The 12,103-nt window shown below is 46.1% G+C and overlaps 1 protein-coding gene across 1 annotated transcript in view; it reads right to left on the bottom strand.

The window, feature by feature from the left end:
* The window catches only part of AGBL4 (ATP/GTP binding protein like 4), a 1,221,291-nt gene extending 1,210,035 nt beyond the window's left edge, over positions 1–11,256 (bottom strand). Inside the window, exon 1 of the mRNA XM_032217563.1 lies at positions 11,211–11,256. Within this exon, the coding sequence (XP_032073454.1) occupies positions 11,211–11,250 (40 nt within the window). The 5' untranslated portion in view covers positions 11,251–11,256. The remainder of the gene's footprint in view (positions 1–11,210) is intronic.
* Between the last annotated feature and the right edge of the window lie 847 nt (positions 11,257–12,103).

The following is a 12,103-nucleotide window of genomic DNA, read 5'->3' as shown; positions in this document are numbered from 1 at the left end:
AGGTTCTCAAGGACAGATTGAAAATAAGAGGATGTAATGCCACTTTGAGACACAGCATACCTGAGATTTTTCAGCACTCTAAAAGGGAGGGCTTCATAGACGGGAGCAGCAGCGCCCGTTAAGTCAACGGGAAAAGCAGAAAGAAGTTCCAGATCATCTGGGGTAAGAGAAGGGTCGGCTCGGGCAGAAGCCAAACCACGAGCCACAGCACTGCCAGCCATAGTAGGGAGAGAGAGAGAGGAAGCAAAATAAACGCCGGCAGGACCAGAAGAAGGAGGGGGAGATGATGTGAGTGAAATGTCAGAAACAGAAGGAGAGGGAGGGGGGGAAACAGAGGGAGAGGAGACAGACGGAACAAAACTTGAAGGGCGATCTAAATAAGGAGGTGGGGGAGTAAGATCAGGGGGTTCTATGGGAAAATCAGGAGAAGGGTCAGAATAATGGAGTCTAAGAGCAGCAAGTATGACCTTCCAAGTCAGGAGCATCGGAGTAGGAGCACGAGGTTCCTGATGGAGATATGTGCCTATTTTCACCCATGGTCCAGGTTTAAGGGAGCCATGGTGAGGATAGGAGGGGCAGTTTTGCCAAATGTGTATTAACAGTTGGCGTAATTCAGATTTGGTAGGAAAGACAAATTTCTTTGTTAATTGACTTTTAGAAGCTCTGAGAATCTGGCCAAGTTCTTTAACATGAGCAATCTGCTCCTTAGACAGACCCGCCCCCATACTCACGAAAGATCAGTCGTTTCCACGAACGACGACGAGTGCGCGGGTAAGCGATGGGGTCTCAGGCACGCAGCGGCGAGGCTGCGTCGGTCCAGCGGAAAAAATCACGTCGGGGTCACCACTTGTTAGTGCCTCAGTCCGTCCCTGGAGGGAACGGCTTCTCCAGGGCGGCACCTGGGCACAACAATCAAGGGGGGTCACCCACGAAGCTAATCCTAGAAAGAACTTGAGGACACGAGATCTCTCTGGGTGAAATGACAACTTTATTATGTAGCAAGGCTGAATATATAAACTTTCGTACGCAAATAAGGTTTTCAAGCATTGCAAATGTCATTGGTTACAAATTATGCATCTGGACCAATAACAGAATTGATAACTGCGTGCTTCCTGAGTTTCATGTGTGTCCTACTTTAGCTGTTTTCCAAGCAAGTACAAAACAAGCAAATTCTACAGGTGTCAAGAACAATTTGTGGTCGGCTATATCCGTCCTGTGCGGCTAGATGTACAGACTTTGCAAGTCCTATCTAGCTACCTGTTTAAACCATTTCCTATAGAAGATTTTGCTGCCAGATACGGCCTAGCAAAAAGGCCTGCTAACAGACAGTGAAGGCATGAAAGAAAAGACACTCTCAGAGCATAGCAACAGGGGACAACTATGGCCCCTAAGACCTGTGGACTTCAACTCCCAGAATTTCTGAACCAGCATGGTTGGCTCAGGAATTCTAAGCGTTGAAGTCTACAAATCATAAAGAGGCATACTTCCCCATGACTTACTTACTTGCTTATATTTCATATCTCCCTCAAAGAGAGATTCTGGGGGTAGACGGCACAATATTGGCATATAAAACAATTTATAAAATTAAAATGTAAAAATTAATTTACAGTTAAAATTTTAAAAAAATTAAAATTCCAAAAAGACAAGAAAATTTCCAAGAAGGCAATTTGATGGAGGAAGAGGGATAGTTCTCATGATATCAGCCAGCTGTTACGGTCTGCTGGTGGCCTGTGGAGCTGGCAGCAGAGTCAGATAGCGAGGATCAACCCCCTACAACTACATTATCCTTTGGGTCTCCCAGGAAAGGCCTTCTTTTCAAAAAAGTTTATCTGAAAATTACTCCTAATAAGATATTTTAAAGCATTAATTTTATTTATTTGTATCCTGCCTTTAATATTTTTACAAATAGTTAAGGGGACAAATACATCCACTTACTTCCTCCTATTTTCCATACAAGAATCCTGTGAGGTAAGTTGACTGAGAAAGAGTAACTGGCCCAAGATAACTAGCTGGCTTTCATAGCCAAGGAAGGACTAGAACTCAAAAGTCTCCTGGATTCTAGTGAAGGGGACAATACACTTTATAATACACACACACACACACACACACACACACACACACACACAAAATATTAATATACAGTATCTTAACATATAATACACTATATAATAAACATTGCAATTTCTGTTCTAGTAATTGCAATTTCTGTTCTAGAGAATGGCCCTAACTGTTCATGGTCCATAATAAAATCCTATATAGTTATATCAGAGAATTAAAACATTATATACAATATAACACACCTTACTTTACAGTGCTATATACGTAAGCAAATTGTAGTTACTTATTTACATCCTAGTAAATTAAAGTTTCAAGTTTATTAGGATTTGTATGCCGCCCACTCCCATAGGGACTCTGGGCGGCTCACAACAGACAAGAAACATTTAAAATTTAAAAATAGAAATAAAAAATAAAAATACAGTATTAAAATTCACATCACCCATTCCATCTAAGCGGGGCTGGAAATCAATCAACAGCCCCAGGCCTGCCGGAACAGCCAGGTCTTGACGGCTTTACGGAAGGCTGGGAGAGTGGTAAGGGTCCGGATCTCTGCAGGTAGGTCGTTCCACAGGGCCGGCGCAGCAACAGAGAAGGCCCTCCCCTGGGGAGTCACCAGCCGGCATTGTCCGGTTGACGGCACCCGGAGGAGGCCCAACCTGTGCGATATTGTTGGTCGTTGGGAGGTAAGTGGCAGGAGGCGGTCTCTCAGGTAGCCAGGTCCTAAACCATGAAGGGCTTTAAAAGTAACGACTAGCACCTTGAAACGCGTCCGGAGACCAATAGGAAGCCAGTGCAGCTCGCGGAGGATAGGTGTAATATGGGTGTATCTAGATACACCCCATATCGCTCGCGTGGCTGTGTTCTGGACCAGCTGTAGTCTTCGAACACAGCCCCATGTAGAGCGCGTAAATTTAGCTTGTTTGTTTTTAACATACTAATATCAACTTCAGAACTTCTAAAGATGTACATTTCATTGAAATTAATGACATCTAAACAAAGAAATGAGATATGCAATCCTACTTATTCCTATTCATTGGTAATTCTCATTGGGCAAGTTTTGTATTTGGAAAAAAGAGATGGTGTTGTTAGTTGAATCATAATCATACTTAAAACCATAGTTTTACTTCACTGTAATGATTGTTTAATTATTATTTAATTATATAACACTCTTATGTTGAGGGATCTCAGAACAATGTACAATGTACAAAATATACGAAAGAACCAGTTTGGTCTAGTGGTTAAGGAACCAGGCTAAAAAGTGGGAGAATGTGAGTTCAAGTTCTGTTTTAGCCATGAAAGCCACCTGAGTGACTTTGGGCCAGTCACTCTCTCTCAGCCCAACCCCCACCTCACAAGGTTTTGTTCTTGTGGGGAAATAGGAGGAACTGTGTTAGATATGTTCACTGCCTTGACTTATTCATAAAAATAATAAAGGCAGGATATGAATAAATAAAATAAAAAATTAATAAAAACATTTTGTATATTTTTATATTGAAAATGTTTCACACAAATTGTTTAAAATTAATATTGCTCATAAATGATAAAAATGTATTATTAGTTAAAACTGACTTCTCTGTAATAAAAGATTTATATATAACTTGAAGCAAATTATCTTAGTAAAAATAGTAAATTATAATAATTTACTAGTGATGCAGAGTAAATTGAGAGGAATAAAAGCAGTGCTATCTCATTGTTTCTGCTAAGAGACCAGCTGCTTTTGGCCCTTTCTCAATCTGAACTGTTTCTCCCAGCTGGTTACTATGTAAACTGTAATTTTATAGAACAGGGAACTGAGGGTTTTCCCCCCTCATATTATCATTCTCTTTTCCTTGTGAGATATATTTCACAACCCAGAAACTATTACTTCACTTTTTTTAAAGATCCTTTCGGAACCATTTTTGTTAAAGATTGAGCTACATACACTGAAAACAAATAGTGTCATGATGAGTTTCACTAGAAATCCAGGTCCTACACAACCTAGTAAATCCCATAATTATTATCCCAATATATAATTGGGATTTTTGCATCTTGGAGCGAAGGAAGAGGACGCGACAAAAGCTGTAGCAAAGCAGTAACCTTTATTCAAAGCATAGTAACTACGATACGACGTGGCGTGGTTCGCGCCAAACATTTATACCCCCAAGTTTGAACAATGAGCCAATAGGGCGTCGAGTAGCTCAACCAATCGAAGAGAGGATTAAACCGGCTCCGCCCAAGAACCAATCAGAAAGGGAGACCTTACTTCCCGCGCTAGTATTCAACACCCCTCCCCCCCTAGTCAAGGTACCCTTAAGAAGGGCAAACATAGTCTTGTAGATAGGTGGGGCGGTGGCGCTCTCGTCCCGACCTTCGTAATTCCCCAGTGATTTTCGTCGGGGGGGGAAACCGCCGGCGGAGGCATGTCCGTAGCGGGGCGGTGCGTCTGCGGTGCGGCCCCAAGAGATGGTGCTGGCCCGGGGCCCCGTGCCCAGTGTCCATTTGTCCTAGGTGGCGTCTCCATGGCAACAAAAGTGTCCGACAGTGGCCCCCTGCAATCTGGTTGGAATGTAGATTCAGAGTCTCGATGAGGGCTTCGCGGGAAGGAATAACCGGATGAGGCACGTCTGTCCGAGAAGTCGGCTTGTCCCCCGTTCCCCGAATGGAGACTGTCCGTTGGGGAAAAGGTCGTCAAGGGTAGCTCACGCTGAGAACAAGTGTCCGAGGAGCTCGGGCCGTCTGCTTCCGCGGGGAGGCGTCGCCTTAACTGGTCCAGGTGGCGCCTCCATTGTGTTCCGTCGGCCAGACCGGCCCTAAAGGAGCAGGGGCCAGTCAGAGCTGTGATGGTCGCGGGAACCCACCGTGGATCCCCAGAAAAAGAACGGGCCCATACGGGATCCCCTAACTTAAACGTATGGGAAGGGAGGGCCCCTAGGTTGCTCGGCAGATCCCCTGCGTAAAGTGGATGTAGCCTATCTAGGGGGGTTCGCAATCTCCTTCCCATCAAGAGCTCCGCAGGAGTTTTATTAGTCGTTGGGCAGGGCGTAGAGTGCTGGCTCAGGAGATACGCCGCCACTCTTTCCTGCCAGTCGCCCTGGTCCATGCGGCCCAAGGCTTCTTTGGCTGAGCGAACTGCACGCTCCGCCCGGCCGTTACTAGCTGGATGATAAGGGGCTGTGGCTGCGTGTCTGATTCCTTGTTCGGCCAGGAATTCTTGGAACGTGGTGGAGGTAAACTGGGGCCCATTATCTGAGACTATCACATCCGGTAGCCCATGTGTGGCGAACATCTTACGAAGGGCCCTCACTGTACTCTCTGCTGTAGTGGAGGTCATGGTTACCAGCTCCACCCACTTTGAGTAAGCATCAACGACTATCATAAAAGTTCGGCCATGGAAAGGGCCAGCGAAGTCAATGTGTAAACGGGACCATGGGCCTCTAGGAATTTCCCACTCCCGGGGGGGGGCTGTGGGAGGATTCGGCCTAGAGTTTTGACATATCCTGCATCGACCTACATAATCTGCAATTTCCGAATCTAGCAAGGGCCACCACACATAGCTGCGGGCTAAAGCTTTCATTCGCGCTATGCCGGGATGGTTTTTATGAAGTGCAGGCAGGATTCGTGCCCGCAGGGCTGTGGGGATCACTACCCTATCCCCCCAGACAAGACAACCCCCATGAAGGGCAAGTTCGGCTTGTCGTGCTTTAAACGGTCGAAATCCTTCCGCTACCTTTTCCGCGGGCCAACCCCTCAAAACCCATGAAGCTACTTGGGATAAGACCGGGTCAGCCTTTGTACAAGCTGCGACATCCGCAGCAGAGACGGGGAGGTCAGATTCAGCAATGGACAAAATAGAGAGAGAAGGCACGTGGGCTGTGTCCGTCTGTGGCAAGGGGCAACGGCTCAGGGCGTCTGCGTGCCCTAGCTGCTTACCCGGACGGTATAACAGCGTATACGAATATGCCGTTAAAAACTCAGTCCAGCGTGTCATGCGGGGAGACAAAATGGGGGGAGTTGGCTTGTCGCCTGCTAGTAGCCCCAGGAGCGGCTTGTGATCCGTGACAAGGGTGAAATTCCTACCATAAAGGTAGTCATGGAATCGCTTAATGCCGGACACTGCAGCCAAGGCTTCTTTATCGATTTGGCTGTAGTTCCGCTCCGTTGAAGAAAGTGTCCGGGAGTAGAACGCTATGGGGGCCTCTGAGCCATTCGGGAGGGCATGGCTCAGGACCGCCCCTATACCATAGGGAGAGGCGTCGCATGTCAAGACTAGGGGCATCTTATCGCTGTATTGGATCAGGACTGCCGACGAAGTTAAAATGTCTTTTATAGCCGCGAATGCGTGCGCTTCACGGCTACCCCATTTCCAGGCCGCTGACCGGTCAAGCAGTCGATGTAACGGTTCAGCTAACGAGGCCTTGTGGGGAATAAAAGGGGCATAAAAATTTAACAGCCCCAGGAACGCCTGCAATTCCGACCTAGAGGTGGGTGCAGGTGCGTTTTTAATGGCAGCAACTTTGGAGGGAGTGGGGTGAATGCCTTGTGCATCGATGAGAAATCCCAAAAATTCTACTTGGGGAACAGCAATTTCGCATTTGCTGCGCTTTAGTTTCAGTCCTGCCTCCCTAAAACGTGTAAGAACCTCCCGCAGTATTTTCAGGAGTTCCGAGTGGCTAGGGGCTGCGACCAGGACGTCGTCAAAGTAGGGAACGACGCCGGGGAGCCCGTGGAGCAACCGCTCCATAAGGCTCTGAAAAATCCCTGGGGCAACCGAAACGCCGAATTGGAGACGGCGGCAACGGAAGGCCCCGCGGTGGGTGACGATAGTCTGGGCTGTAGCCGCGTCATCGTCTACGGGGAGCTGCTGGTAGGCCTGTGCCATATCTAGCTTGGCGAAAATACGGCCTTGCCCTAAGGAGTGGAGTAGATGTTGCACTACGGGAACGGGATATGGATTTGCCTGCAGGGCCAAATTGATGGTCGACTTATAGTCGGCACATATCCTCACCGATCCATCAGGTTTGACCGGAAGTACTATGGGAGTTTCCCAACGGGCATGATCTACGGGCTCGATTACCCCCTGCTCTATAAGCTTATCAAGTTCAGCATCTACCTTTGCTCTCAATGCGAGGGGGACCCTGCGTGCCTTCAGCCTAATGGGCGCGACCTGGGGATCGAGGCAAAGGGAAATGGGGGTGCCCTTATAACAGCCCAATCTCCCATCGAACACATCTGCAAACTCGTCTAACACACTATCTACGGTGCGGGAAACTACCCTGTGCACCCCTTCTATAGTGAGACCCAAAACAGGGAACCAATCCAACCCAAGGAGAGCAGGCAGGTCATTCCTAACAATTAAAACTGGAAGTTTTCCTTTAAAATCTCCGTATTCCACCCGGATGTGGAATATTCCTGCCGTGGGAATCCCATTTCCCTGGTAATCTAAAAGGGAAACCCCAGCGGGGCGCAATTTACTCTGGGGAACCCTAGGGCAAAGGCGGGAAAACAAAGCCCAAGATAGAAGGGAACGGGAAGACCCAGAGTCCACCTCCATTCGGCAAGGCTGACCTTCGAGACGGACGACGGTACTAATTTTACGATGGCCGGCGGGAACGTTAGAAGCCTGGTAGACCACGCAGTCGGCGCTAGAGGGCTGATAGGTTGAATGGCAGTCCTCAGCTCGCCTCGCAGAACGTGGTTGTTGGCGGCCTTTCGGTGGCTGGCGCTGGTCGCTGGGCTGCATAAACGAGGGAGCTGGCACAAGAGCCCGGCAGACCCTGGCGAGGTGTCCTTCTCCTCGGCAACGGCGGCAGACGGCTGAACGAAACGGGCAGGATGCGCGGCTATGGCGACCGCCGCATCCGCGGCAAGGAGCGTTTGATGCTGGCTGAGCGGGCGTCGGTGGTTGCTGGTGTGGCCTCCGCTTTAGTTGAGTCCTCATTTGTCCGACGGTTTCCTCCTCCTCATCTTCCGACGGAGAGGGGTCGTCGACGAGGTTCGTCTGGGTGGAAGGCGCTGCAGCAGTTTGCGCGGGGGTTTTCAGCTGGAGACGTTCGATGTCGGCCGTGGATTGTTCGGAGAGCTCTGCTGCTCGTGCGGTCTCCACGGCTTGCAGCAAGGTAATTTTGTGGTTCCGGAGCATACGGCTGCGCAATTGCACGTCGCGGACCCCGCACACAAACTGCTCCACGAGGTTCTCCTCCAGGTCTGCAAAATCGCACTGAGCGGCCACTGTGCGCAAAGCCTCTAGAAACTGGCTGATGGATTCGTTGGGCTTCTGCACTCGGCGGCGAAAGGTAAAACGACGTGCGATCAGAGAAGGTGAGGGGGCGTAATGATCCCTCAGCCTGGACATCAGCTCGTCCCACCCAAGTTTGTAGGCTGGCCTCGGGGCGGCCAGAGCTCTCGCAGAGGCAAACATGGAAGGCTCACAGCAGGACAAGAAAAAGCTGCATTTCTCCTCGTCAGTCTGTGCCTGGTTCTTCGATGCAATTAGATAACATTCAAAACGCTCCATGAAACCGTCCCATGATTCTCCGGCAGATCCAAAAGGCGCAAAAGGAGGAAGCGATGATGCCATTGTGGTATGAAGCCAGAGAGGGAAAGAGACGGCAAGAAAAAAAAAACCCTTACGTTCGCTGCCGGAGTTCTCCACCTAAGGAGCGAATTCGTGCTGCTTCAAACGCGGTGGCAAGCTGGCTTGTTCTCCTCCATGGTCGCGGGGATCTCATCCCACCCTCGTCGCCAGTTTTGCATCTTGGAGCGAAGGAAGAGGACGCGACAAAAGCTGTAGCAAAGCAGTAACCTTTATTCAAAGCATAGTAACTACGATACGACGTGGCGTGGTTCGCGCCAAACATTTATACCCCCAAGTTTGAACAATGAGCCAATAGGGCGTCGAGTAGCTCAACCAATCGAAGAGAGGATTAAACCGGCTCCGCCCAAGAACCAATCAGAAAGGGAGACCTTACTTCCCGCGCTAGTATTCAACAGGGATCTTACAATGTGCTGTATGTAGGGATTTAAGCAAAAAAAACCAAAACCCACTCCATTACATGAACTTACAAAGTTTCTTGTAAGGGACATATTACAGATCATTTAGTAATGCTATTCTAATTCTTAATTAGTAATGTAGAGTCAATGGGCACTCCTAGAATCTCACCTGTCTAAAGCTCATTAAGATTCTCTGCCCTCCTGATTTTACTTTTTTAATTTAAAAAATTATTTTGGATCATTTGCAAGCAGTAAAGCTCCAAATCCAGCAACTCTCCTCTACCTCTCCCCAGTGTATCTCCAAGGTTCATGTGAATCAGAAATATATTTCAGATAAGGAAGAAGAGAACAAAGACCAGAAAGTCAAGATTCAGTATCCACCACTTACCAAAACCTCTGAAAAGAAAAAAGAAAATGGGTTGGAAATCTTAGATATGGACATTAAGGATGTACTACACCATCATATCTGAAGCTGGTGGTATTACTAGAATAGCTGTAAGACATTATATCTTAAACCTATTTCTGATAGATAATTGACAGGAATATCTTAGTCAGTGTTTTAAATTCCACCTTCTGATTTCTACACCTGGTTAGCTGGTTCCTCACAATAGACTTGTTAGGAAAGGAAGAAATTTCTTTCTTTCTCTCAACCAGAATGAAGTATTGCAAAAAAGACCTACTTGAAAATACATGTTTTCCTTTTACTCTTCCAGTTTTGAAGAGAAAGTTAAAGGTGTGAGAGGAAAGGCTACTTTGCAGTTAGAAACCTTCCTCATAGCAATTGCTCAGCTTTTCCTTACAGAAGACCAGACAAAATATACAGTGTATTATTTTCTTTCCCTTTTATGTGCATGGAGAGTGAGGGATTTTTAACTGTCCTGTTGGTCAACTGGAAGTGGGCACTGATCAGCTCATGATGCCGCCTGCTTCTTTTCAGTGTTTTAAGGTGAGCCAAAATGAAGTTAAATACAAGTAAGTGTCATACACTACTGCTTGATGAAGAACTGGAAAGAAGAAACAATATGGTCTGTAATGACAAAAATGGAGGTAGAACAACATATGTCAAAATAGAATGATAATTCCTGGAAGTCAAATGACAGAAGTAGTAATCAGATAATGGCCAAATGATAAAAGGATGCCAAAATGAGGTTTAAGCCCCTGAAACCTTAGTTATGTTAAGTGCTGTTGTGTAGAAATGTCAGCACCTGCCTGAAAATTACCATTTTAGACCAGGCTGGCCTTTGGAAATAAAATGTTACACCTAAAAATTCAGATACTTGATTTCTATGTTCACCAAATAGAAGAAATTACATTAAAACAATAAGACTAATATTGATATTCATAAATATTTCTTACATCAGATTTAATTAACACAAAGTAAAAATGTATAGCATTTTTCAATGTTCACCACAATTAGTATTTAATTATAAAAACTTTTTCCTATCTTTTTTCTTTTCAGATAGAAAAGGTAGAATTGCTGCAGGATCTTGATTAACAGTAATTAAGACCTTTGCCTGAAATCATTGAGGACCCCAAATTGTCTATTTGTGATTCCAACCTCCTTGTATCAACCTCATATTTCTTTGGCCTTTTCCAAACCCTCCGGGTCTGGCATGACTACTGTCATTTTCCCCCCTTTCAATACTGCTTAGGTTAGGCTATGCTTATATTCAGGGGACATTTTCATTTTAAACCCCTGCCGTTTCACCCCTTCACTCTTCAGACATCACTCCTTGCTTTTATCTGTAGTTTTTCCATGGTCCTCAAAAAGCTCCCTTGCTTCCGAAAACGACATTTCTTTTGTGAGAGGCTTTATAGCTATCAGTATACACTAATATACCTGGAAGTATAAGGATCTCCCCGACCCCACAAGCTAAAGAGGCCTATACTTCCTTCATCCTGTAAGTAGATCCCTTTCTGACCTGCATGTCCCGCAAAGGGACTGCTGTATTTATGCCCGAAAATATACAGTAACGCTTGTTTGCTGACAGCAACACACTTTGCACAGAATACGATGAAGTCATTCCTTACCAAAACACTCAGAGCTGAACTGACTTTCTGCTACCTATTCCCAAAGCCGTTCCTCCCTACCCATTTATGTTCATTCCCTTTCTCCGCAAAGACCCCCAGACAATTCTCCCAAATCTCGCCCCCTCCTCCCGAGAACTACAGCAATTACTAACCCGTTTCTGCTGTCCTGCTCTCCGCCATATTTGTTTTCATCCCTATTTTCTCTCCCCCCCTTCCCAGAACTAGACGCTGCTGGAACGTCACCATGGCAACGTACGTCACAGCACGGGAAGTTCCTCATTCCCTCTACTCCTGCATGCGAATGCCTTGTACCGGGATTAAAAGTATTAAGAAGTGGGAAGAATAAAATATTGATATAAACGCATGCCAATCTGTAGATGGATAAATGGCATTTGAATAGAAAGTGTAATCAATGAACTTCAACGAGGCTGCACCCGGAACAGGACCTCGATCAATTAAGTGACAATCATGCCTAAGTAAAAACGGAGGGGGGAGGGGGGTGGAGACATTTTCCAGTAAAAGTTAATGCTATGAGAAAGAGCTACCTGGACCTAAAGAATGCATAGGTTTATAAAATTGAAAATATATGCAGAAAGATTTTGTATTTTTAGCTATCCCTTCATGAAATAAACAGGATGTGAGTGATAGCAAAGGCAAAAGCATAAGTCTCATCTTTTTTATTTAGATGGCTAAATGAAGGGATGTTTCACACCTTACAAAATTGTTCCATCTTTATTTCTCTACTTTTCTTCAGAATGGCTTCCAATTCTCTTGGGGACTAGAAGAGGAATGTGAGGTATTGGCTGCTTTTCCCAATGTGAGTGTGTGCGTGTGCATATGCTTTGTCTCTATGGTTTAAGATCTATAACACAGATAGTTTCTAGTAACTGTAATGTGGCTGGCTGGTTTCTGACTTGATTTTTGGTCAGTTTAAACATATTTGATACCTGAATGGCTTTTTCAAATTCACTTTAGTTTTTGTGCTGCAGGTGGAGGGGGGGGGGGACGACGACGAAGCAAGCATGGGGAAGAAGAATTTGATCTA

This window comes from Thamnophis elegans, chromosome 5 (genome assembly GCF_009769535.1).
Source record: "Thamnophis elegans isolate rThaEle1 chromosome 5, rThaEle1.pri, whole genome shotgun sequence".
Classification (NCBI taxonomy): Eukaryota; Metazoa; Chordata; class Lepidosauria; order Squamata; family Colubridae; genus Thamnophis; species Thamnophis elegans.
This window is presented reverse-complemented; position numbering and strand designations above follow the sequence as displayed.